This window comes from Hyperoodon ampullatus (genome assembly GCF_949752795.1).
Source record: "Hyperoodon ampullatus genome assembly, chromosome: 3".
Classification (NCBI taxonomy): domain Eukaryota; kingdom Metazoa; phylum Chordata; class Mammalia; order Artiodactyla; family Ziphiidae; genus Hyperoodon; species Hyperoodon ampullatus.
In genome coordinates, this window is record NC_136916.1 from 38085950 (window position 1) to 38113635 (window position 27686).

The 27686-nt window shown below is 50.7% G+C and overlaps 1 protein-coding gene across 1 annotated transcript; it reads left to right on the top strand.

Moving 5' to 3' along the window:
• Positions 1-1791: 1791 nt before the first annotated feature.
• On the top strand, positions 1792-27388 carry RHCG (Rh family C glycoprotein; the record flags this gene model as incomplete). The annotated part of the gene is made up of 11 exons (XM_079701012.1): positions 1792-1978; positions 11720-11906; positions 14919-15069; positions 19041-19188; positions 19918-20084; positions 21549-21686; positions 21885-22021; positions 22350-22474; positions 22673-22746; positions 26025-26117; positions 26948-27388. 10 exons carry the CDS (start codon positions 1792-1794, stop codon positions 26091-26093), a joined length of 1383 nt encoding a protein of 460 aa, XP_079557138.1. The 3' UTR covers positions 26094-26117; positions 26948-27388.
• Positions 27389-27686: the final 298 nt, after the last annotated feature.

Genomic DNA, 27686 nt, shown 5'->3' on the forward strand with positions numbered 1-27686 from the left:
AGGCGTTCTGCAGAGAGTCTGGCCCTTGCCTGAGATGGGGCAGCCTGCTGGCCTGGCCTTATGTTAGCTGGAGAGAAGGTATTCTGGGAGGAGATATTTTCCCTAGGCTTTTGGAGCAGTGGCCATTTCCCCCCAGGGGCACCAGAAATGAAACTGCTAGCCACTCAAGGGAAAAACAGAGCTCAGTTCACCACTAAGACCAAGGGCAGCCAGTGAAGAGGACAGCTGCCCTGGGACATTCAGTAAAGTGCAATAGCATCAAAATGCTACCGAGGAGGTCATGTTCCCCAAGTTCAGGGGCGAGCTGGGACTAAAGGCAACAGAAGAATCTTCTTCCTTCCTTCCTCCCTCCCCCTGCCTCCCTCCCTCCCTTCCTTTCTTTCTTTCTTTTTAACTGATGAATTCATAAAAGTGCTAACAAAAGATCAAGATAAAAAATTTTTAATTACATGGGACTGAGTGAACTGATGAGGATGATTATAATTTTTGTGATTTTCTGTTTGAATAAAAAAACAATCACACAAGGACTCGGAGGCAAAAAATATACAAATCAATTTTCACTGCAAAGTAAAGGCACTGTTACAGTGGAGGATTCCTGGACTGAATGTCAATATTATGACATAGTATGAGTGTGTTTCGTGTTTGGTAATTGCAATCATTGTTGCTTTTGTTGTGGTCATCCATTTACAATGCTTGGTGTCAGTTTATTTATCTCTTGTAAAAATAGAATACAGTGTATGTGTGTGTGAAAAAAAATAAAGGGAAAGCAATATTAGAAAAAAGAAAAATTAGAAAATCAAATTTATTTTGACAAAATACGGACTAAGCAAAGATTTAACTTAAATTCCAAGGTTAAATTCTATCTTGACTCATATCAAGATCACTTATAGTAACCAATAGATAATTCCTGATCATAGTTAAATGAACTTGTGAAAAGCTCTTAAACTGTTCCTACAATCTTTTATATATATATTTTTTTTCTTAATGCCCTTTTCTTTGGGAATAATGTTAATTTACAGGAAATTTGCAAAGATAGTACAGAGAGTTCCCCTGTACCCCCCACCCAGTCCCTCCTAACTTGCATAACCAGGGTACACTTGTCGCAACTAAGAAACCAACGTGGGTACAACACTAGTAACTAAACTTCAGGCTTTATTTGGGTTTCTCCAGTTTTCCCACTAACATCCTCTTTCTGTTCCAGGATACAGTCCTGGGTACCACATCACATTGATTTGTCATGTCTCTTCAGACTTCCCTGGTCTGTGACAATTTCTTGAACTTTCCTGGTTTTTCATGTACCCTGTGTGAATTTTGTAATCAGGAAAAGAAAGGCACGACGATGAAGAAGAAGATGATGATGATGATAATGATGATGATGATGATGATGATGATGATGATGATTTATGCCCGGGAATGCCTTCGTTTTTATCTCGGTGGGAGGCAAATGATCGGCTTTTTCTCTCTCTGTTCACCAGAACAAAAGAGGAAAGGCAGTGCCGCCCGGTATCTATGGGATCCACAGAGGTTGGGCGCCTTAATCCCTGCCCTCTGTCCTCTCGGTCCCTACTCCCGCCACCGTCACCGCCACCCCAGCGCGGCGGCCCTCGGGCGGAGGGCGAGCCGCGGGCCGCGGGTCCCCTCGCCGGTTGGGCGAGCGCGCGGACTGCCCCCGGATCAGCTGTTCCGCAAGCGGACGCGGCCGCCCCGCCCCTGCCCAAGTCTTAAAAGCCTCTCCCACCTCCGAGCGTCCAAACTGCCTGCTGCCCGTCCCGGCCAGGCGCCCCCTGCAGCATGGCCTGGAACACCAATCTCCGCTGGCGGCTGCCGGTCATCTGCCTGCTCCTGCAGGTGGCCCTGGTGGTCCTCTTCGGCGTGTTCGTGCGCTACGACCTGGATGCCGACGCCCACTGGATCGAGGAGAGGATGTCCAGGAACATTTCCAGCGACCTGGACAACGAATTCTACTATCGCTACCCGAGTAAGTCCCACCACCTTGCAGGCCCAGCTGCGGCATATCCGAGCTGTCCCCACCGGGCTGAGGGCCCTGCCTGGCCTCACCTCCGCAGCCTGCTGCTCAGGAACATTGGACAGGCGGGAGCGGAGGAGGAAATGCTGCCCACAGGCCCCCTGCCCCGCCCCTCTTAGGCTCCTCACCAGGGGGACTTCCCAGTGTCTGGAGATCAAGATTGGGAAGAGGCCCGATGTGCACAAATTCCTTTCACCCGCTGAAAACTCACCGGGGAGAGCTCACTCCTTCCAGGTGCCGCCAGAGACCTCCAAACTCCCTGTCAGAGAGCCCTTCTTGATGTCTTCCAAAGACCTGAGTCTCATCTTGGTCACCAACCAGTGGGTGACTCTGGTTCCCTTGTCCAGCTGTGCCCATGCTCTCCACGTTAAGGGGGTAGTTCCAATGTCGAGGGCTGCAGGGGTGGCTCATTGGCCTACCAGCCCTGCTGCTGGAAGAGGTGTGGGGGACCGCGGCACCTACCATCTTTTGGCTTGGAGAGGGAGAAAGAGCACCCCTGAATTCTCTCGCATCTGTGGTGCTGTGGTTAAGAGCATGGCCTTGGAATCACCAGACCTCACCTCTATCATGGCTCTGCCATTAACCAGGTGGGTGGCCTTAGGCAAATGTCAACAATGCAGAAACTCAATTTCCTCATCTGTCCAGTGAGGATAATAATAGATCTTACCTCCCAGGAGTGGGTTGAGACCTTGCACATAAAGTTCTGGCGTGGTGCTGGGCATGGAATCCTCACTTCATAATGGAGCAATTACTAGAAGAGCACTAAACACAGAGGCCCTAGGATTCAGGAGTTAGAAGAACTGGCCCAAGGTCACTCGGGTTGGCCCAACCTCCAGACTCCCAGCCCAGGACTCTTTTCATGCCCTTGTGCTTTCTAGTTTTCCACACCATCTACCAGCAGCCAAAGACAATCTTTCTAACTGTTGGTGCTCACATAGTCATGGACTGTTGGTTTTGGAACAGTCACCTATACAAACTGGTCTTCCCTCCATGGCTCGTACACCCTCAGTAATGGGATTCTACCCATTGTACTCAGATCCAGTTAAATAAGTACACACATTCAGGATGGCAGCCTGCATGGAAAGAAGTAGAGGTGGAGGAGACTGTAGGCCCTGTGGGAGCCAGCCACATTAAGTGCCTCCCAAAAAGCCAGCAAAATCACAGGCTTCGTTAACAGAAATATGGTGCCTAAAAGAAGGGAGGTGAAAGAAGAGGGTGCCCAGCGTTGGTGACACCACAGCCTCTACTGGGCTCCACTCAGGGCCATGTTTTAAGAGATCTTGACAGCTGTAGCCTTGGAATTTAGACTCCAAATCCACCTTTCACATTGCCCACTTTTATGCTTCTTGGTGGGGGACTGACCCAGCAAACGGCGAGGCAGGCAAGCTTGAGACCCTCCTTTGCCTGTTTCACTCCTTCCCTCCAGTTCTTGCTTCTCTGTTGGCCACAGAGCCAGCCCCTTGGTAAAGCATCAGGGCCAAGGCCTCCCATGGGCGTTTATAGCTCCTCCATGTGTCTGTGCAGCGGAAGGTCTGAAGACCCTCTAATAGGAGCTACAGAACCACGCCAGTCGGGGGTACAATCCTCACATCTCACCAACTCCTATCCCCACTCCACACCCACCCACTTCCTTGCATGCTCTACCTTTATTCACTTAGTGATCACTTATCTATAGGGTGGCCGTATAATTTATCAACCAAATGACACTTTGGAGAGTGAAGAGGTAGGAAATTTGTGCTAGTAGTAATTTACCAGGACACAGGCATAAACCATGACTGTCTCAGCAAACCAGGGCTTCTGGCCACTCTGGTCAGAGAGGTACACCCCGACACCGCAGGCCTCAGTGAGGGGGTCAAGTGCTCTGTGCAGAAGAGATCTGTGACAGCTTCCTGGAGAGCAGTGGGATGGTGAGGAGGGGAAAGCAGGGCAGTTAAGGGGTCCATGGAAAGAGCATGCAGGGACGTGGGCTGAGCAGCTCAAGTTTGTGAAAAGACTGGGAGGGAGGTCGCTAAGCGGGATGAGGTAGTCCCAGCCACCAATGAGGGCCTTGAGTTTCTCCTGCCATGGCCTCTGTGAGGGCCGGGGCACTCTTTGTCATCTGAGCAGGAAGTGACAGAGAGGAGAGGAGTGTAGGGAGAGAATCTCAGCCTCAGGATTCCTTGGCAAGGGCAGGAAGTAGTGGCAGCAACTCAAACCGAACATGCAATCTCTCCACAAGTCATCACCGCCACTGCATGAGGAAGACAATGTTATGACTCCCATTTTACAGGTGAGGAGACTAAGGCCAGAGAGGGGAAGTATCTTGCAAAAGTCACTCAACTAGGAAACTAGTGAGCCAGATTAGGAGCTCCGGGGACCTGAGCCTACCCTGCTGGACTGCCCTCCTCCCCCTAGTCTCACCTTTCCCCTCTCTTCCTGCCCCACTTGCTCCCAGTGGCCGGTGGCCATGGTTAGGAGTTGGAGCCCAGGTGGGACCCTGTGCCTGGATTGCTCAATTGAGACTGGGCCTCAAGGCGATTCCCAGGGGCGGGGAGGGAGGGCAGCCCTTGTGGTACTTTCAGGATTCTTGGCTCCAGGCTGTCAACACCTGTGTGGGCCTCATTCCTGCCCAAGGGATTAGTGGAGTCCACTGGGCATCTCGGTTTCCAGAGGAGTACCGCTCCAGCTGGCTCAGGCTGGGGCCTGGGAGTGCCTAAGGACAACTCCCCAAGCGTGGGCCCCTTGGCGGCAGGCACAGAACCAGCTGGGGACCTGCCCTGGCAGTGGCCTCAAAGGCCGTGCTGCAGGCACCGGCTGCTGAACACGAAGTTCCTCCTGGGCTGGTGCTCTGGGGCGTGAGGGTCTCCAGGCAGTGTCTGGGGGAGGTTGGCCTGAGGAGGAGCCATCAGAGCCTCGGCTCTTGAAGGCTCCTGGGAAAACTAAGGGAGAAGGGAGATCACCCAAGGTAGAGGATGCCACAGTTTCAAACCTGAAGGACTGTTTCATGAAACTGAGGCAACAAGGCTTGACCTGTGCTCCTGGGAACCTGAACCTCAGATTCAACTCCATTTAATAAAAGACCAATGTTCCCACAAGCAGAGGGCAGTGTAACCTGGTGGTTGACTTTGGAATTAAACAGATCTGGGTCCATCACTAAATGGAGTAAGCCACCTCCTTAACCATGCTGAGCCTCAATATGCTCATCTGTGAAGTGGGAATGTTCTTTAATGCACAGGCTCTCCTGGAAGATTGAAGATGGCGGGTGGCTGGGAGGGCACGTCTCATGGCATGAAACCAGAGGACAGTAAATGCTGGTGTCGAGCTTACTCAGAAGGGAGTGAGTGCTCTGTTGCTGAACGTGTTTAAGTGCAGGCTCAGCATCCCTTTAGAGATGTGGCCGAGGAATGTCTCTTCCAATATTAGTTTGAACTATTATAGCATTTAAATTCCTTTGTGCTCTCCCCACTTACAAGTGCTTTTTGCATGCTCTGTCAGGCAGGGAGTGTATTTGTTTCTATTTTATGGTGCCAGTGATGGAGGTTAGAGACTTGCCCAGCTGGTCAGTGGCACAGGCAGGGGCGAGGCCAAGCCCTCCCACTGCACAGCCAACCAGCTTCCCCCAGTCTCTGCCGCATTGCTACTCCCTGGCCACCTCCCCAGGAGATTTTGCAGTGATGGGATGGTTCTGTGGTCGCCTCTGAGGCGTGGGAGAGGTGGGCACAGAGCCTTGGGGAACTGAGGGGCTGGCCGGTAGGCTTCAAAGGCAACAGGTTAGGCTGGGCTGGCCTATAGAGCCTGGGAAGGGCTGGTATCCAGGCTGCTGCAGGGCACCACTCCTGCTGTGCTGAGGCAGCAGAGGAGGGAGAGCTGCCATAGCCCGTCAGCGTGGGAAGCTTTGTCCTCAAGCTTCAGAGATTTTTGAGACTTGGCCAGCTTCAGGCCAGCTTCATTAGGGACCCATCCTGGGAGGGAAGAGTGAGCAAGGAAGCGGGTGCAGAACAGCTGTGTACTGGTGCCCCCTTGTGGCAGCTCTCAGAGCTGGACGCCAGGTGCCAGGCTCGCCCTATCAGGGACCTCCCAGTGGATAACAGGTTCTGGGCTGGGCTGCTTGAGTCGTTCCAGGCTGGGGAAGGAGGGGGAAGAGGGGAGGTGTCTTAACAACTTACACTGTCCTCCAGCAAGTCGCCAACCCAATGCAAAGCACCTAGTCAGTCTTGAAAGAGAAAAAGAGAAGTATTACAGTAGCTAATATGATTGCACAACGACTAGAGGGCCACGCCTATGCCCAGGGCTTTGGTTGGATGACCAATTAAATGTGCACCACACACCTCTGAGCTCTGTTACTATCCCCCATTTTACAGAAAAAGAAACTGCAGATCAGAGGTATGTCCCTGCTGAAGTTCATGCACTCCAGACCTTCACACTATTATTATTTTTTTAAAGATTTTTTTGGATGTGGACCATTTTTAAAGTCTTTATTGAAATTGTTACAACATTGCTTCCATTTTATGTTTTTGTTTTTTAGCCACAAGGCATGTGGGATCTTAGCTCCCCAACCAGGGATCGAACCCACACCCCCTGCATTGGAAGGCAAAGTCTTAACCACTGGACCTCCTGGGAAGTCCCCAGACTATTATTATTAAAAGCATTTTCAGTAGCACCAAACTTTATGGACTATAAGTTAATAAAGTGGTACTTCTAATGAGGACTTTGGGAAATAAAGAGAGATGAGCAAGAGAATGAATAGGGAAGGTGCCCAAGGAGAGAGAAGCTGGCATCTGTGTGCCTGAGGTGGGGGGAGGAGAAAGAGACACCTGCAGAGAGGGTCAGAGACAGAGGTCAGGACAGCCAGGGAGTCACAGAGAAGGACAGAGAACTGGCCAGGTGGGGACAGTTAGGGAGAAGCCCTGGGAAGCTGAGGCCTCTCTTCTGCTCCACAGGGAGAACAAAGGCAGCCCTGAAACTGCACATCACCTGCCAGGAAGGCCACCTCCAGTGCTCTTCAGCCCTGCCCCTGCCCGCATGCTTCCCCTACCACCAAACAGCTGACACCCCTCTCCTTGAATGGCCCCCACCTTCTGTGATGCTACCTTTCTCCAGGGGTTCCCCCCACCTCCTTGCCAGCAGCTTCCCTGTCTGGTCTGCTAGCTTCAAGGCAAGCTAGCAGATCCTCGGCTTCTGGCTCCCACTCACCATTCCCACATTCCAGCTGCCAGCTCTGTCTCCAGGTCTGCCTGATCTCAGACCCCAGCTCCAAGCCCCAAGGCCAGGATCCATTCCTCCCACACTACCCTGCCCGACACTCACCGCCACCCGCCACCCGCCACCCCCGGGGTCATCTCAGACTCCCACAACCAGCACTAGTCCCAGCACCTCCCTCCCACCCCAGCAACCTCCTCCTCCTTCCCTGTGTTTACCCACAGCTCTGCCCTCCTGCCATGTCCCTCTCTGCTTTTGTAATTGTGGTCTGAATGTGTCTCCCTCTCTTTCCAGTCTGTCACCCATCAGTTCTTCCCAAGAATAACCATAACACTGTGTATGGTGCTTCACATACATTAGCTCAGCTTCCTCCACAACAGTTAGAAATGTGATAAACCATGAAACATGATAATACATGAAATCAGCTGCACACATTGTGAACCTAAGCTGAGCTGCTGTTTGTGTGTGTAGGTCTGTGCAAGAAGTGCAAAGCTCAGAGCACCATACTGGGGCGACACCCACAGCTCTCTTGCATCATCTGCTATGCCCTCCACCCTTACCCAGCAATGTGCCAGGGCCTCCTCTCTCAGCCTCGTCCAGGTGGCTGCTAGCCAAGGGGTCTATGGCTGTGGCCTGGGCCTCAGGGAAGCCTGCAGGGGAGACAGATGAGGGCAGATGGGGGCTGGCAAGCATAAGCATTGCCAGGCTGCTGTGGGCACCAGGGCCTATTCGCCCAGTGGGTAGGAGACTTTGGACGGTAGAAGGCCTGCAGCCTCCCCTGATGGTGAAATCCCACCTGGGCCCTAGGCTGGCATATCTGGGTGCTGCTGAGATCATGACAGTAACCATTCATTCATTCATTCATTCATTCCTGTATATTTATGGGGCATCTACCTGGGCACTCTCATAGACAATGGAGAATACCCGAGTGAACAAAACAGGCTTGGCCTTGCCTTCTTGGAGCTTTATAGTCTGGTGGGTTAGACAAACAAACCTAACTACAAATTGTAATAAGAACTAGAAAAGAAAGAAGAGGGTGCTGTGAGGGAAAGAACCAAGTTTAAACTCAGGGGTCAGGAGGCCATTCTGTGGGAGCAGCATCCCAGGTGGAGGGACCACCATGGGCAAAGACCCGGAGTGGGACCGAGCACAAGGGAGGCCAGTGACGCCGGGGCACAGGAGGGAGGGGAGGACTGAGGAAAGGAAGAATGAGGAGGCAGGCGGGTAGGCCAGGTCTGGTGGGCCCTGCAGTTCACTTTTCTTCAAAAAATGTTTTAATTTGGAAATCATTCCAAATTTACAAAAAGTTGCTGAGACAAAAATAGTACAAAGAACACTGTATACTCTTTAACTCTGATTAAGCTATCTGCTCTTTCTCTCTCTCTCTCTCTCTCTTTCCCATATAAACACAAGCACATACACACACTTACTTTTTCCCTGAACTACTTGAGAGTCAGTTGTACACATCATGGTCTTGTAGCCTTAATTACTCCACAATGTTTCCTAAGAATAGAGATATTCTCTTCCATAACCACAGTAATCAATTTCATAAATTTACATTGCACAGTACTTTAGTATACTGTCCCGATATAATTTTGTCAGTTGGCACAGTAACAACCTTTGTAGCACTCCCCTGCACCCGCACCCACCCCCCACCCCAGCCAAGTCCAGGATCCAGTCTAGTGTTAGGTGTTGAATTTATTTGACCTCTGTCTTTAGCCTTTTTTTTTTTAACATCTTTATTGGAGTATAATTGCTTTACAATGGTGTGTTAGTTGCTGCTGTATAACAAAGTGAATCAGCTATATGTATACATATATCCTCATATCCCCTCCCTCTTGCGCCTCCCTCCCACCCTTCCTATCCCACCCCTCTAGGTGGTCTCAAAACACCGAGCTGATCTCCCTGTGCTATGCGCTGCTTCCCACTAGCTATCTATTTTACATTTGGTAGGGTATATATGGCAATGCTACTCTCTCACTTCGTCCCAGCTTACCCTTCCCTCTCCCTCTTTAGCCTCTTTAATCTGGACCATTCCTGTGTATGTAAATCACCTAGCACAGGGTGTGTCCCATAATAGATGCTCAAAATGGGCAGCCTTTCTTTGTCTTTTACGATATTGATTTTTTTCAAGAATACAGCCTCACCCCTTTCTAATAGCATGTTGCTCATTTTTTGTCTGATGTTTCCTCATGGTTAGAGTGGGATTATGCATTCTCAGCCAGAGCACCACAGAGGTGATATGTCCTTTTCAGAGTATCTTCCTGAAGGGGCACGTTGTCCATCTGTCCCTCACTGGTGATGTTCATTTTGATCACCCAGTCAAGATGTTCCCAATTTCTCTGCCGTATAATTACTGGGTGCTTTTTTCCCTCCCTTGCAACTCATAAGCAGTCTATAGGGAGACTCTTTTAAGACAAGGCAAATGTCCTGCTCTTCATAAAAATTTGTCCCTGGATTTCAGCATCCACTGATAGAATCTTTGCTGTGAAAATTATGATTTTCCAACTTCAGCGCTCATTCCACATTTAACTGTCAGGCTGTCAGCATTCTGTTGTAAGCAAGAGGCCTCCCTGCTATCTCATTTATTTATTTACCTATTCTGAGTTCCTATTTTTTTATGGTTTTAATTTGTTATGGTAACCTAATTATTTTGGTGCTCAAATTGTCCCAGAATTGGCCAATGAGAAGAGCCCTTCCATCTGGTCCCTGTGTCCTGTGACACCTGTGGTAGTTCCTTTGAGTGCCTTATACTTTTGTAGCTGTCTTTGCTTCTCAAAGCTCTTTGCCTTCTGTTATTTTCTGGGAATCTAGAACCATGCAATGTTAGCCCTAGGAGGACACTTGAGATCATTCTAATCCATCCCTTTAGTTTTATCATTGAGAAAACTGAGGCTCTGAGAGGGGAAGTGGCTTGTCTTTTCTTTCTTTCTCCCTTCCTTTCTTTCTCCCTTTCTTTCTTTCTCCCTTCCTTTCTTCCTTCCTTCCTTCCTTTCTTTCTTTTTTGCCACACCATGCGGGATCTTAGTTCCCTGACCAGGGATTGAACCCATGCCCCTTGCAGTGGAAACGCGAAGTCTTAACCACTGGACCGCCAGGGAAGTCCTGGAAGTAGCTTGTCGAGGCCACACTGTGAATTGGTAGAAGGGTTGGGTCAGAACTGATAGTTAGACTATACCTAAGTAACAATAAATGATAATCAAGTAGCAATAAATAATGACATGCCCATTTGGAGCATCTATTATGGGATAGACACTGTGCTAGGTGCTTTACATACATGTCTGCATTTAATCTCTGCAACACCTGTGAGTAAGCATTGCAGAAGGTGCTGAGAACCAAGTATGTTAAGTGACTTTCCAGAGACATCTAATTCAGGTCTCAGTGATGCTGGAAGGTGTGCTTGCTGGGAGTGGGGGTGGATGTGGCGATGTTTCTGGGGGTGATCAACCGATGTGCATGGCCAGTCAAGGGACTCCTAGGCTAGATAAGACAAACTTCTCCATAGTAAAAGAATGGAGTTGAGCGGGCAAGGCCCTAGACCTTGGGTGTAATCCACAGCCTGGCCCCAGTTTCAAATGCCTAGCTGCCCACGCCCACCCTTGGTGAGAGTGGTGAGGGGGCGCTGTCATCTCCCAAGGGGGGGGGGGTTCAGGCATTTCTTGCCCTTAAAACCCAGTGGTCTAAGTGGTCTAAAGTAGGGGGGCCCACCTCCATTCCCCTAGACCAGTCCACTCCAGAAGGTCTTTTTTTTTTTAATTGAAGTATAGTCGATTTACAATGTTAGGTTAGTTTCTGGTGTACAGCAAGGTGATTCAGTTATACATATATATAAATATATTTTTTCTTTTTTTAAAATTAATTAATTAATTAATTTATGGCTGCGTTGGGTCTTCGTTGCTGCGCTCAGTCTTTCTCTAGTTGTGTAGAGCAGGGGCTACTCTTCGTTGCGGTGCTTGGGCTTCTCATTGTGGTGGTGCAGAGCACGGGCCCTAGGCACGTGGGCTTCAATAGTTGCACCACGTGGGCTCAATAGTCATGGCGTGCAGGCTCAGTACTTGTAGCTCACAGGCTTAGTTGCCACAAGCATGTGGGATCTTCCTGGATCAGGGACTGAACCCATGTCCCCGGCATTGACAGGCGGATTCTTAACCACTGCACCACCAGGGAAGTCCATTCTTTTTCATATTCTTTCCTTTACGATTTATTACAGGCTATTGAATATAGTTCCCTTTGCTATACAGTAGGACCTTGTTTATCTGTTTTATACATAGTAGTTTGTATCTTATGACTTGATGGGGGTAGTAGTGCCTCCTCTACTTGCAGTTAGAGCCATTCATTACTGCGCCTAGCCTCAGGATCCAGATGCGGGCATGGCGGGACTGGCTTCGGGGGCGGCCCGGCCCGGCCAGTGGCAGGGAAGACACAGGCTCTGTGTCGGGCGGAGCTGGCCCAGACCCAGGGCTATGGCGGGTCTTCGCCAGGCCGCCAAGACCCTCGGCTGCGCTTTCCCCGCAGGCTTCCAGGACGTGCACGTGATGATCTTCGTGGGCTTCGGCTTCCTCATGACCTTCCTGCAGCGCTACGGCTACAGCGCCGTGGGCTTCAACTTCCTGCTGGCGGCCTTCGGCATCCAGTGGGCGCTGCTCATGCAGGGCTGGTTCCACTCCTTTGACGGACGCTACATTCTCTTGGGCGTGGAGAAGTAAGCGCGGCGCGGGCGGCGGGGTGGGCACAGTGGGCGGGGCCCCGGGTGAGGGGAGGGTCCAGGGGCGGAGCCCGGGGCTTGGGGCTGTGAGCTGGGTCCTCATCGTCCAACCAGGGTACCCGGGGCCCTGCGACATACACCACACACACTCGCTCACTCACTTCCTGATCAACGAGTCCCCAAGGTGGGAGTTCTAATGGTGTCCAAGTGCTGTTGGAGGCTTTCCCTCCTTCTAAGACGCAGGCTGCAGGGACACAAGGCCAGGCTTCTTCTCTCCAGGGGCCAGAGCCAGACCCTCCCCTTTGACACATCAAACATCAAAATTGCCCTGAGAGACCTCAGCCCATGGAACCCATGGAGGGGGCGGTGTTGCGGGTGGCAGAGGAGGGGAAGGAGTGTGGGGCTGCCTGAACCAGCCTCCTAAGGTTCATTGTGGACGGAATGGAGTGCTTCTCCCTGCCTTGCCCTCTCCCTGACTTGCCCGTATCCCCACCCACGGAACAGGCATATGAAAGAGCTGTGAGGCAGGTGTGGGGACCTAGGACTGAAGCCCCTCCCTGCCTCAGCCTCCAGGGGGCACCTTATCCCCATCTCTTCTCACCTCTATCCTCATCACTTTTCTCTGTGATAATCTCTTGGTCTGGTGAATACCACCACCCCCTCCCATCAGGTAACTCAGCCCCTCCCTCTGTCTGAGGAGACCTCCTAGGAGCCTCAGTGTGTCCCTTCCCCCAACACCACCAACAGGTTATACAATAAATTTGCCAACTTGCCAAAAACCAAGTTGACAAGCAGTCACCTCACTGAATGACTCATTTATCAAACTCTCTAGGCCATGGCAACTTATGAAACCTATAGCAATTTGTGTTGCATGGGACAAAATCAGAAAACCAAGTCCACAGAAAGGGTTTAGAGGCAAATTGGTATAAACCACGTTTAGAGTGCAAATCCCTGCTGTCACATATAGGGCACCAACCAGGTATCATAAGCCAGGTGCCTGAAATTTTAAACATATACCAAATATTTGCAAAATATTAATTCACTTAAGCCAGTTAGTGACTCCATGAATTAAGAGAAACAGGAAAAATAGTCGACTAGATAGGAAATGTTTCAGAACCAAGAAGTCAGTCTTTTTGTATATAAAATCCGTGACATGCATATCACTCTACTGTTTAAGATACACAAGAAATTCTCATTCCCAAAGCCATAGACCCAAAGCATAAAAGTATCTGTAATATATTTAATTGGCCACCACAGCAAAATAGCTATGGCTAAATGCAAAACAAAATTATACAGCTTTTTAAAATGTTCAAAGGGAATTATTGTAAACTTTTGTGAGTTAAGTTTTTTGAACCAGTTATTTAACAAGTTAATCACTTGACAACTTGAGTTTTGGCAAATTGGTTTTCAGGGAAATGATTTTCACCAACTGAGCCAGAGCTGATCTCTGGTGCCCAGGGCTGAGATGAGCATGTTGCCCCCAGACCTGACCTGTGGACCCTTCTCCTGGTTTCTGTCCTGTCCCTGCTGCAGAGTCTTCCAGATCCTACCTGTCACTCCAGGGTAGTTCCCCTCTGCACGCCCTGCCTGAGAGGTGAAATCCAGATCTCCATCTCCCGGGAGCTGATGGCCCAGGTGTGGGCTTTGGTACTTTCCCTCTCACTCCTTCCTAGTGGTCACCTGTGTCAGATGGTCTTCTGGCTGCAGTTATGGGAATTGGAGCAAATAACTCGGCTTCTCTAAGCCTCCATTTCCCATCATTGGTTCGGGTGTGGTACAGGAGGGCCTGAGCAGTACTGAGCAGGCATTTAGGTGCCTGGCACTTAGCAACTGTCATCGTTCATGCAGCCAGGCCCTGGGGACTCAGCAGTGAACAAGGCTCATAGTGAAACATACATTCCAGTGAACATCCTTTGTCTGGGGAGGGACCCTGAGGGAACAGTGCCCTGCCCCCACTCCACGCACTGACCCTACAATCAGCTGGCTTCTTACTTCTCACCTCCTGATTCACACACACACACACACACACACACACACACACACACACACACAAACACACCTGAACGTGGGGGAGGGGCACTCCCCTGGATGTGACTGCCTTAAGGAAGTAGTAGCCCCTGCTGTCCTTACATGAACCCCAATTAACAATGCTCATGACTCGGAGAGTCACGCTGAGAGTCTGCCTTGGAATCCAGGACAGCGTTGCTGCTGGCAGGGCCCACGGAGGCCTGGGTTAGGCAAAGCGGACTCACGGATGGAAACAGGGACTCCTCTGACCACATGATGTCCGCCTCTGCTGGCTGGCTGGGCTTTCAGGGTCCACACTTAAGGAGCGCCTATGTGCCCCTCTGCCTCCATTCTCTCTGTTGGCCTTTCTGCCCCCTCCCTCCACCCAGCCTCCGGCTCCCTACTGCCTGTAGGAAGGCCCCTCTCTCTTCCCTAGACACATATCCTCTCTCCCAAGTAAGGTGAGGAGGTCACGATAACTCAAACCCAAGCAAGGCCCTGGTAGCCAGCAGGAGAGGTGTGTGCAGAGTGAGAGATAAGGATTTGGAGGCAGAGACCACATCTGGTTAGAGGAATTGGGGAAGGCTTCCTGAAGAGGAGGCAAGTGAGAAGAGGTTCTAGAAGGGCAGGTAGAAGATGGAGGGCAGGGCAAGGCCCCAAATATGGGCCACATTCAACAACAGCAGCCAGACCACTTGGATGCCTTAAGCGCAAGCTGCCTGCAAGGAGGGGTGGGGGCCTGAGACGGGGCCCGCAAAGGAAGGGTGTGGCATCTAGCATGTGCCACTGCTGTGCTGGATACTTCACATGCTATTTCTTTCAATTCTTAGAGTAGCTCTAAGATGCTATGTGCCCATTACCACAGATGATGAAATTGAGGCTCAGAAAGTTTAGACCGCAAGCCCAAACCCACAAGTGACCAAAGTCTAGGTTCAACCCCAGGGCTTGGAGTGCCACTTCTTGCTGTGGCCTCAGCCCCTCCCCTGACCTGTCTCCCCACAGCCTCATCAATGCGGACTTCTGCGTGGGCTCTGTCTGTGTTGCCTTTGGGGCAGTTCTGGGCAAAGTCAGCCCTGTCCAGCTCCTCATTATGACTCTCTTCCAAGTGACCCTCTTCTCAGTGAATGAGTTCATTCTCCTCAGCCTGCTAGAGGTGAGCAGGGGTCAGAACAGGGATGGGGGTGGAAGGGACACTTGGGGGGGGCAGGAGGGGGACAGAGAAAGAGAGGGCTGGGGAGACATGCCAGCTGAATTCAATTCAAGCTTGGCAAGTCACTTAACCTTCTGAATCTCAGTTTCCTCATCTGTAAAGCTGGAGTAATGACATTTATTGGGCAGGAATGATAGTCTACCTGGTACATCAGTCCACCAGCTAGGCAGAGCAGTGGTTCCTCACATGTTGATTTTCTCTCTTCTTTCTCTTTCCTATATATCAGATGGAAAGAATGGGATGTTCCTGCACATCCTCTTCCACACACATATTCCCAGATTGCTCTGCCAAGAAAAAGGCACAGTATATTGAAGGGGTACATCAGTAAGAAAAGTTCCCAGGGGAGTGGCCAAGGTGGATATGTATAGCTTCACAGGTTGCACAACTCCAGAGGTGTCATTCACATGGACCTCTATGGCAGGAATGATGCCCCCTGAGGTTGGCCAATTCACTGGCCCAGGTAAGGGACACCTTGGCTGCTGACTCTTGCTCAGACACCTCTTTGGTATATTTGCAGGTGTAGGGATTATTCAGGGACCCCATCCATTTCTTAGCCCCCAGCTCCCCTATATTTGGACTCTGCCTGAAAACCCCCAGGATTTTTGGGGTTTTTTTGTTTTTTAATACAAAAGTTTATTTCTCAGAAGCAGGGAGATCAGGGCTTGTATAGTGGTTCCTCAGTATCATCTGGGATCCAGGACCCTAATCTTTTTTGTTCCACTATTGTGAACACATGATTTCCATTCTTTTTCTTTTCTTTTTTTTTTTCGGCCATGCTGTGCACACAGGACTTTAGTTCCCCAACCAGGGATCGAACCCGTGCCCCCTGCAGTGGCAGCACAGAGTCTTAACCACTGGACCACCAGGGAAGTCCCACCACCAGGGTTTTTGTTTTCAGGCCACCCTACATTCAATCATTCATTTTGTCATTTTTTTTCAGTCACCAGACTAGTCCAAGCCACCATATCCCTTCCTCCTGACTCATCTCCCTGTCTTCATCCTTTTTTTTTTATTTTGGCCGCACCAGGCGGCATGTGGGACCTTAGTTCCCCTACCAGGGATTGAACCTGCACCCCCTGCAGTGGAGGCGCAGAGTTTTAACCACTGGACGGCCAGGGAAGTAAGTCCCTCCCTGGCTTCATCCTTGCCCCACCCACCACCTCAGGCTAATCTCCACTAGCAGCCATGGTGACCTGTTAATAATGCATATAAGACAATTCCCTGGATTAAAACCCTGGTTTTAAAAATTTCACTTCAAATAAAATCCAAACTTGTTATAAGGCCCTACATGTTCTGGTCCCAGCCTTTTCTCCAAGCTTATCATCTGCTCTCTCCCCATCTTTCTGTGCTCTGGCCATACCCTGCTGTCTGCTCTTCAAACACACCAAGCTTTGTCCCAACTCAGGGCCTTTGTACTTGCTGTTCCCTTTACCTGGAATGCTCATCCCCCCCCTCCCCAGTCCTTTCTTTGTGGTCTAAACTGGAATCTCACCTATTCAGAGAGGCCCTCCCAGATTCTCCTACCCAGTGTTGCCTTCTACCTTACCTCTTCCCAGTCACTCTCTCTCTCATTGCCTTAATTTATCTTCTTCATAGCATGTATCCTTATTTGATAAGCATGGGAAACCTTATCTTATCTGGACCATCTCTACTCCTGGCACCTGGCCCAATGCCTAATAAGTTCTCAAGAAATATTTGTCAAGGGAATGAATTTTGGAGTCTAACTGCATGTCAGGCAGCGCTCCAGGCACTGAGATAACAGAGGTGAGCAGGACTCTTGTTTTGATCCCAAGGAGCTCACAGTCTAGTGAGGGGGCCAGGAAGCAAATAGACAGTGACCATGCAGTGAGACAAGGATTGAGCTCCTGGGCTAGGTGGCCTGGAGGGAGGGGAGGAAGGCCTGAACCAGCACCTGGCAGGTCAGGGAGGCTTCCTGGAGGAAGAGATATCAAAGCTAGAAGTCAAGTAGGAGATAACCAGGCAAAGGAATGAGCAAGGGCATTTGAGGCAAAGGAAACGGGGTAGAGAGAGGAACATGGATCTTCAGACTTTCAGAGGCTGTGTTAAAGAGTCTCAACTTTATTTTTTTGCTTGTTTGTTTTTGCCTGCACCATGCGGCATGTGGGATCTTAGTTCCCCGACCAGGGATCGAACCCAAGTCCCCTGCATTGGAAGCGCAGAGTCTTAACCACTGGACCACCAGGGAAGTCCCAAAGAGTCTCCACTTTATCATGAGGGCAGTCGGGAGCTATGGAAGGTTTCAGGCAGGAGAGTGGTATGGTCAGACACATGTAATGGAAATGTCACTTTGGCTGTGGTGAAGAGAACAGTTGGAGGCAAAGGGTCCAGTTAAGAGGCTGTTTTAGTCACCTTGGTGAGAGATAATGGGACTGGGACTGGGTTAGTACAAGGAGAAGAAAGTGGATGATACAAGAGTTATAAGGAAGGTGAACAAATAGACCTTGGAGACTGGCTGGGGTGGGTAGAGAGAAAGAAGTGAGGCTAGGTGAGGGGGTACACAGTGGGGTCAACAGATGAGATCTGAAATTGGCCGAGAAGTAGTATCTTGGCTGTGAATCTAGAGGCAGAGAAGGCTCCTTTGGCCCTCAAAACCCCTCCCTGATCTGCTGCAGAAATTCTTTCAATGCATGACAGTCTTCTGGCCTCTCTTTGAGCCAAGTTTAAACACAATAATAACTGCTGACAGTTAAGGAGCACTTGCCCAGGAGCCTGGGCCCTGCTCTGAATGCTTCACATGGGTTATCTCATTTAATTCTCATCTCTGAGACAGACACAATTATTACCCCCATGTTACAGATGAGAAGACTGAGACTCAGAGAGGGTAAGGGGCTCCCCCAAGGTCACATAGCTAGTAGAGGCACCCACCAGGCTGGGAGTCAGGAAACTCAGCTCTGTCAACTATTCAACAGCTAGCTCTATGACCTTGGACACAAGGTTGGGTTTCCCACCTAAAGCGAAGAAGCGAGTCTGTGATTCTGATGGGGATTTCCTGAGTGGGGAGGAAGAGGAAGATGAAGAGAGGGGAGGTTGGGGGCAGGGAGGAAGACTAAATCAGTCAATCATCCACCCCTGTGGAGTGCCACATGCTTGCCAAGTGCTTTACACAAGTTGTCTAGTTTCATCCTCAAGACAGCCCTGCTAAGTCACTAGGACCTGCCCCACTTTGTAAAGGAGGAACTTGAGGCTTAATGTCCAGAGGTGCAGTGGGCTGAGTCAGGTAGGGCAGGAGGCCCAGGAATGGACAGATGGGGAGAGAACCAAATCTGCCTCCTCTGACTCTGGGGGACAGGGGAGAGGAGAGGGGATGGGGCGGATGGTGGGAGGTTGGCTGGGAGGTTGGAGGGCAAGGATCATGACAGGATGCAGGGGAGACGGGTAATGGCAGTCCGGATGGGGTGGTGTTGGGCCAGGAGTGGTGTATAGGAGGAAATGTGGAGAGGGGAGACCCCAGAGGGCAGTGGTGAGGTCCCAGGAATTAAGATAAGCTGGAAACTAGTGGGTGACAGACTAGATAGGGCACTGCCCTGGGTCCTAGCTTGGCTTTACCTCTGCCAGCTGTGTGACTGAGCAAGTCCCTCTCCAGGCCTGGGTTCCCCATCTGGCCATAAACCTCATCTGTTGGGTGAGGATGCCCTGACATTTTGCTGACAGGCTTACAGCCTGGGTTCATGGATCCCCCTGTTTATTTTTTTATGGAAGTATAATTGTACAGGGGATCCCCACTTTCTCCCCTTCCCAGTTGATTGGTCTATAAGGGGCCCTGGGCTCCCTCCTGTAGCCTGTGGAGTCAAAAGACAGCTGAACTTCTGTCTGTGGGTAGGGGGAGCTGGGAGAGTGCTCTGAGGAGGGAGAGAGAGGAGGTGTCAGAGTCTTACAGGCTCCTTGTACCCCAGGTGAAGGATGCAGGGGGCTCCATGACCATCCACACATTCGGTGCCTACTTTGGGCTCACAGTGACCTGGATCCTCTACCGACCCAACCTATATCAGAGCAAGGACAGGCCAAGTTCCGTGTACCACTCGGACCTCTTTGCCATGATCGGTGAGAGCTTCCATAATGACTGAGGGCCAGCGTGATGACTGAGGGCTGCCATGTTCACAGCTGATCCCCATGCGGCCTGTGAAGTGGCTGCCAGCTCCCTTTGGAGGAAGAGCAGAGAGAGGTCGCCTATAGATACTTCCAGGATCCCAGATACTTGTCCCTTTCCCCCACAGGGCTGGAAGAAGTTGGTCAGTCATCCTGTGTGTTCCCTAGGATGTCCCAGGGCAGACACGGTGGTAACCAGGAACTGTTCACTCCATCCCTAGGCTAGGCAAGGTGTACATTCCTATTTCCTGTGTCCATTCATTCCAGAGAATACGTATCAGCCACCCTCTCTGGTCTCTTAAAACCCAGCCCTGCCTCCAAGGAGCACCTCACAGTGTAGTAGAGAGATGGCCATGCCACCAGATAATCTCCCTACAGTGGAGAAAAAGATTCTCCCTCAAGGTGCTGTGGAAGCCGTGTGGGAGGCATTTTGCCCAGTTATGGGGTCAAGGTAGACTTCCTGGAGCAGAGTGGAAGGCTCAGTGGGAGTTAGGTAGTAAGTAAGGCAGGGAGGGCCTTCTAAGAAGATCCCAGCATGAATAAAGCTGCAGGGGTGGGCAATAGCTGGGGCGTGTGAGTCATTTGACATCTCTGTAGCTAAAGGACAGGATGTCTGCCTGAGCTCCGTTGGGCCCATCTAACACCTCTTCTCCCGGGCCCACCGGCCCCGTCTGGTCTGGCCAGGCACCCTCTTCCTGTGGATGTACTGGCCCAGCTTCAACTCAGCTGTGTCCAATCACGGAGATGCCCAGCACCGAGCTGTCATCAACACCTACTGCTCCTTGGCAGCCTGTGTGCTCACTGCGGTGGCACTGTCCAGCATCCTGCATAAGAAGGGCAAGCTGGATATGGTGAGTGGGGGGCCGGGGTTGGGGGGAGCAGTGGGGAGCCTTGGGGGGTAGCTGCGGCCACGACTGCCTGTGCCCAGTGGGCACTGATCACCATGCCCTGCCGACAACGCTGTGAAGCAGGCAGCATAAGGATTATTGCACCCATCTTGCAGATGAAGAAACGGGGGCTCCGGGAGAAATGATTTGTCCAGATGACATAGCTGGCTTTAGGCAGAGCCCAGAACCGCATTCTTGGAGGTTCTATTATGCCGGCTGCTCTGGATGATCTGGCTCCTCTAGTTCTCCTCCCCACAGCCTGGGTGCTGACAGCTCTTCTGGACTGAGCACCTGCCCTCTGCCAACTTCTGATCCTCCAGACACTGATCCTCAGCCTTCCTAGCACTGCTTTCCCCTGCCCTATCCCACACACTCAAAGGGAGAATCCCTTCAATGCATTTGGGAGGTTTGTGGGAATGTGGTGTTTCCCAGTGTCCTTCATATCCCGCCACTGGGACATGTGTTTCTGTCATTAGCAGGAGGGGCCAAACCCCATGGGTGTTGGTAGATTTTTCTATAAAAAGACAACCACCTCTCTATTTGCTATTCTGACCCTAGCTTCTAGACATGGGCACATGTGTGTCAAGACACTGCCAGGAGTGCCCGTTATTCCGGGACACAGCCTCGAGCCCCTGGATGCACTGGCCGATCACTGCACAGAAAGGTGGGGACTCAGGAAGCAGGGGGAAGAGAATCAGACACGCTGATGTGGGCACATGCAGGGAGGGACACGGAATAGGGTCAAGGTCAGGGGCTCTGGCTCCACGAAGACCTGGATCAAGACACCTTTCTGCCCCTTGCTAGCTGTGTGGTCTTCAGCAAGTCCATTAACCTCCCTGTGCCTCAATTTCCTCATCTGCAAACGTCAAAAGATAACTGTACTTACCTCCTGGGCTTGTTGTGGGGAGGAAACAACATCCCCGCAAGCCAGCGACACAGTCCATGGCGCAGGTAGGCGCTCAGAGAGTCAGCCGGTGCTGGTGTAGGCTCGCAGAGTCTGACATGGGTGCGTGTGAATGAATAGGCCTCAGAGGTGCCTGACGTTGACACACGGGCACGTAGAGAACATCAGACCTGCAAACCTGGGCACACAGGGATGTGTGGCAGCCAGATACAAAGGGAACATGCAGATGTGCTGATGGAACTCATTGGCATGGACACAAGAACACTCATTTGTGCACAAGGAAAAAGCCCAAAGCGCTGGTGTGGGTGGCACATGTGCAGAGAACGCAGGGGTGGCTGTCCGAAGCCTGGGCCCAGGCTGGAGCCCTCCGCAGTCTCCTGGCTTGCTGAGATGCGCTCTGAGCCATCCCTGGCTCCCAGGTGGCACCCACGCATAGGAGGTCAACTTGGGCTATGGGTCAGCTCCTCCAGGACGCTACTCTGGGAGAGGACTGAGTTCTTGCCCGCTCTGCCTGCCCTGCTCAGGTGCACATCCAGAACGCCACGCTCGCGGGAGGGGTGGCCGTGGGCACCGCCGCCGAGATGATGCTCATGCCTTACGGCTCCCTCATCGTCGGCTTCATCTGCGGCATCATCTCCACCCTGGGTTTTGTGTACCTGACGGTGAGGGTCCCAGGCCAGGGGCTGGGGGCTGGAGAATGCTGGGGTCTCTGTGTTCCTGACAGTGGGGGGCGGTCCCTAGGGAGGGGGTGGGGGGCTGGGGAATCTGGGGTCTCTCTGTATTTGGAGCCTCCAGAATCCTGGCCTCCCCACATCGTGCCACAGCCCCCTGCCTGAGCAGCACCTATCTCCCCTTTCCAGCCATTCCTGGAGTCCCGGCTGCGGATCCAGGACACGTGTGGCATTCACAACCTGCATGGCATTCCCGGTATCATAGGTGGCATTGTGGGTGCTGTGACGGCAGCCTCCGCCAACACTGAGCTGTATGGGCAGGAAGGGTAAGAATGGAGGAGGTAGAGGGAGGTTGAGCTCCCTCCTTCCTTCTCCATTCCTCCTTCCTACTGTTCCTTTCGGGTCCAAGACTGTGTCTCTATCCCCCTTCTTGCCCAGTCTGGACCAATATTTCATGGGCCTTCTCTCCTCAACCTCTGTCCTTCCATAAGAATCTTAGAGACCATCTGATCTTTCCAGTGCCCCCATTTTGCAGACGGGAAGGCTGAGGCCCAGGGGTTATTGAGCCTTGGTGTCCACTTGTGTGTGGGGTGGCAGCAGGCGGTGACTTGGCCTCTCTGTGGGGCCCTGACCTGCCCCCCGTTTCCACCCCAGGCTTGCCTTTGCCTTTGGCTTTGGAAGTTCCACGCTGAGCTGGAACGCAAGCACACAGGGCAAGTTCCAGGCTGCTGGTCTCTTTGTGTCACTGGCCATGGCCCTGGTGGGCGGCATCATCGTAGGTGAGTGGGACTGGCTGGGCCAGAGAAGGTGGGGCCTGTGGTTGGGGGACCTAAGAGTGTGTGCCAGAGGTCAGCTGGGGCTCCCAGAAACCCTTTGTCTCTGCACTTATGGCGGTAAGACTGAGGGGAGTTTTCCAGTCAAGGGAAAGGGCTGGGTAGGTAGAGAAGAAGTTATCCCTGACCTCCAACTTCCTTTAGGGGTCATTTTGAAATTGCCATTCTGGGGACAAGCCGCTGACGAGAACTGCTTTGAGGATGCAATCTACTGGGAGGTGAGTTTTACTGACTTGTCCCCCACACAAGGGTGGCTGCATTCCCCTCTCCCTGGACCACATCAGCTGGGCTGGGGCCTGGGAAGCAGGAAGCTGAGGGTCGGGGGACAGAGCCTGTGTCATCCTGCTCCTTTATCCAGGAGGCTGTGTCTCCTGGGGGTTGAAGGCTTCATTCTAGAGCATTCTAGAGTAATTCCCAAAGCATAGTCCCCTGTGCTCCCCAGAGCAGAAGCACCACCTGGGAACTCGTGAGAAATATAATCTCAAGTCCCACCCAGAGCTCCTGATTTCACAACTCAAGAGGTGGGGCCCAGCACTGTTTACAAGCCCTCCACGTGATTCTGAAGAAAAACTCATCTGTGAACCACTGCCCAAGACCAGTGGGTTTGGGTCCTTACATGCACATTGGAATCACCTGGAGAGCTTTAAAAGCTTTCCAAGCTCAGGTCTCAGCCTCCAGAGACTTGGAGTTAATTGGTCTTGTGAAGGGCCTGGGCATTAGAATTTTTTAGTACTTAAAACCTCCCAGGTGAATCTAATATACAGCCTGTGTTCAGAATCACAGTGCAGTGCTTAGCTTCTATATCCATAAGAACCACCTGGAGACCTTGTAAAAACTCAGTTTCCCAGAGGCTAGCCCAGAAATTCCATTTCAGTAGGGCCTGGGACTCTGCATGGGAACAAGCTCCCAGGTGGTCTTGTACTAACACTTCTCCCAGCATCCAGAGAAGTGTCAGTACAAAAATCCAACTTGAGAAACATTGTTCTAGAAGCTAAAAGTAGTAGAATGTCACAGAACTCAGTTTCTTTAAAAACATGCCACAGTTTGGGCTTTCTGTGACTTCAGGATGGCCTTCCTCCCCACGAATCATTATTAGAGGTATTTACCTGCATTAGGTGATGGAGGATGACACAGAGGGCCCTTCTTGCCTCCTGCACTTCCCCCTCCTGACAAGGGCAAGGACCTAGCCTGTGTCTGTGGCCCCTGAGACAAGGGTCTGCCCATCATTGTCCTTCATTTGGCTTTGTATTATTTTATTACTGAAGTATGGTTGAATTACAATATTATATTAGTTTCAGGTGTACAGCATAGTGATCCAATATTCTAATAGATTGTACTCTATTTAAAATTATTATAAAATAATAGCTATATTTCCCTGTGCTGTATACTATATCCTTATAGCTTATTTTACACATGGTGGTTTGTACCTCTTAATCCCCTACCCCATCTGGCCCCTCCTCCCTTCCCTCTCCCCACTGATAACCACTAGTTTGTTCTCAATATCTGTGAGTCTGTTTCTGTTCTGTTATATTCATTCGTTCATTTTATTTTTTAGATTCCACATATCAGTGATAACGTACAGTATTTGTCTTTCTCTGATTTATTTCACTAACCATAACACCCTCCAGGTCCGTCTATGTTGTTACAAATGTCAGAATTTCATTCTTTTTTTATGGCTGAGTAATATTCCATTCTCTATATATACCACGTCTTCTTTATCTGCTTATCTGTTGTTGAACACTTAGGTTGCTTCCATATCTTGGCTATTGTAAATAATGCTGCTATGCACATTGGGGTGCATATATCTTTTCAAATTAGTGTTTCCATTTTCTTCAGATATATATCCAGGAGTGGAATTGCTGGATCATATAGCAGTTCTATTTTTAGTTTTTTGAGGAACTTCCATACTGTTCTCCATAGTGGCTGCACCAATTTTCATTCCCACCAACAGTGTCCAAGGGTTCCCTTTTCTCACATCCTCACCAACATTTGTTATTCGTAGACTTTTTGATGATAGCCATTCTGACAGGTGTGAGGTGGTAGCTCATTGTGGTTTTGATTTGCATCTCTTATGATTAGTTGGCTCTGTATTTTTAAAATCATACCAGAAGTTTTCAGGGTAATCCAATTTTATGTACATAACTAATAAGCCTTTTAAATTCACTCTCTTTAAATTACTTTTTAAATTATAACATGAATAGAAGCTCATTAAAGAAAATCTGGAAATAGAGAAAAATAGAAAGAAATCCCATCACCCTCATTCAAGCACTATTAATAGTCTCGATATATTTCCTTCCAGCCCTTTTTGTAAAATCGGCATTGATTTTTCATACATAGCTGAGATGATATTATACTCGATTTGGTATCCTGCTCTTCTTCTTTATCTCTCTATCATAAGAAGTGTTTTGTGTTATTACATTCTGAATAAACTTTATTTTTTAGCAGTGTAATTATTTTCATTCTGTATTTGAAGTCAGAACTTAAACTATTTCAGACACCACAATTAGAAACCACACAGATTTAATACTGATGAAATAAACTAAAAAACATGATCAATTCCCATATGTAGAAGTTCTCTCTTATTTCTTTCTTTTCTTTTCTCTTCTTTTTTTTGCCATGGCACAGCTTGTGGGATCCTAGTTTCCCAACCAGGGATTGAACTGGGGTGGCCGCAGTAGTGGAAGCTCCAAGTCCTAATCACTGGACCACCAGGGAATTCCCTCTTGGTTCTGTTTTGATCTTTATAATTTATTCTAAGTTCACACCTTCTCCGTGCTATATACTCTTCAGCAGTGCTCAGTTTCAAGTAATATAATTCTGTGTCGATGGAAGTAAGCCACCATCAAGCCATTCCCATGGCCCCTGGCCTCTGGGTAGTCTACCTGGGAGCTAAGGTGGCTTCCCAGAGGACAGAAGTGAGACAGATATTCCCCAGGACAACAGACGAGTGAGTCTTTAGGATCAAATCTGAACCTTGAGGCCAAGGTTGGGCTGATCTGCCCCACCCCTACTGCACCTACCAATCCACTTCTGGCTTCCCCTGCATCTCCCCCTACCTCACTTTTGGACCTGCCTGCGCTTCAGGGAGCTTGCCATGCTGCCTCTCACCTGGCACACTACTACTCCTCTTTCAAAAAGTGTGTACAGCACAATTGGAATCCCCCCAGGCTGGGTTATCAGTCTCTTGCGTGCATTTACAACTCATACCGTCACTGTGCACTTCACTTGAATGCCTTCCCATTGCTCTAGTGGGTCAAGGACTGTGCCTTGGCCTTGCAGTGCCCTAGCACCCTGGACAGTGGCTAAGTGAACTAGGAGCCGGATACCTGTGCGAAAGACTGCCCTGCTTTGCGGCATGCAAACTGCACGGTGATCACAAGGTGGCGCCCGCCACACACCATTTGCTGCTCCTGACTTGTCCAGGCTGTTCTAGTTCCACCAGGTACACCTGCCCGGCCTGGGGCAGGGCCCTCGGAGCTGCCTCCTCTCTCTGCAGATGCCCAAGGACCAGAAGAGTATTGGCTTCCGTTCTGAGGACCCCGCTCTCAAGCCCTCAGAACCTTAAACTCCCAGGGCAAGTGAGAAGCAGGTGAGCATGGGCTTGGCTTGTCAGTGGGGGCCCAACTCTGGGAATCAGATGCCACCAGCAAAGGGGTAAAAAGAAAGCATCGAGAAATGAGGATGTGAGCTCCCACACCCCCCTACCCACCCACCCACCCACCCACCCACAGCGGCATGCTGGGGTTGGTGGGAGAGGCACTCAGAGTCAGACTATGTGCCTACTGGACAGACACGGTAATTTGTGGAAAGCACCCTGGACTGGAAGAGTGACTTTGAGGAACTCTTCACCCCAGAGACTGAGCCTCACTTTCCTCATTTATAAAAGTGGAGATGACAGGTCTGGCTCTATTCAGTAGATCAACTCAGGCGAGACCCTTCCTTCCTTCCTTATCTCTCTCTCCTTCATTTTTTCCCCATCAACTAACATTTCCTTGCTCCCTCTGTGGAATGCACCAAGCCCTTTCTCATGCCTTTTGCATCTGACCCTTCAGAGATCTCTACACACAGGTGCAGTTACTTCCCTCTTTTTAATAGATGAGGAAATTAAGGCTCAGAGAGGTTCAGGATCTTCAAAGCCACACAGCGCAAGTGGAGGAACTGGGGTGTCTCTAGGTCACTATCATTGCTCTTATCGTAGTTATCTGACCTCTTCGAAGACCAGAGTTTGGAAAGAGCTGTGTCTGGGACACAGGCTGAGCGATGTGGCAGGAGAGGATGCTGGGGTTTAAGGAAAGAGAAAAGATAGGCTGTCACCAGTTGCTTCTAATGCTGCCCATCTCGTTCAGAAAAGGAAAAGGTGCCGGAGGGGCTACTGCAGAACATGACAGTGGCCCGCTGCTGTTGGCTCTCTCCCTGCAGGCTCCACAGACTGTTCCAGCATTCCCCAAGGAGCCAGTGCTGACCAAGCTGGGAACAAAAGAGCAAGGCGAGCAGCACTCCACCTGCTGGCCTGGTCCAGGGTGCCTCCATCTCCCCCTCCGCCTTCATCCCAGGGGACCTGCCTGAGAATGGAGGAGGAGCTATAGACAAAGTGGGCATCCAAGCCAGGTGCTGGCTGCAGGAAGCCTGCCACCAGGGGTCTTGGTGGCCACATCCTGAGAAAAGCAGGCAGGAGTGGGGCTGGGGGCTGGAGATGGACCCGAGCCCTCCTAGGAGGCAACGTAGCTGCCAACCACCGACTGCTGGGCTCTTTCACTCCCTTCCTGCCCCTCAGCCAGTATCTCCCATGCCCCCTGAATCCTCCAGACCTCTCTGTGCCATGCAGATGGTAGCCTCCGTGAATAAAACGTTCTTGGTGTTCTTTGTAGAATGGATATTAATGCTCCAACAGGGCCAGTTTGAGGGAGAAAAAGACCCAAGAAACCTCCTGCCTCAGTCCTGACCTCCCACCCCAAGCTACCACTCACACTGCAAGGAAAATCATCCCAGGCTGAAGAGGAAGAATTCAGGGTGCTGGAGTCTGCCCAGCCTGGAGCCCGCCCCACCCCTCCCCCAGCAGGGCTCAGCTTTTGGACTGGGATCTTTCCCCAAGGCCCCTCCTTATTTCACATCAGCCACCCCAGAAACACCCATTTTGTGAAACTACCATGCCCACTGT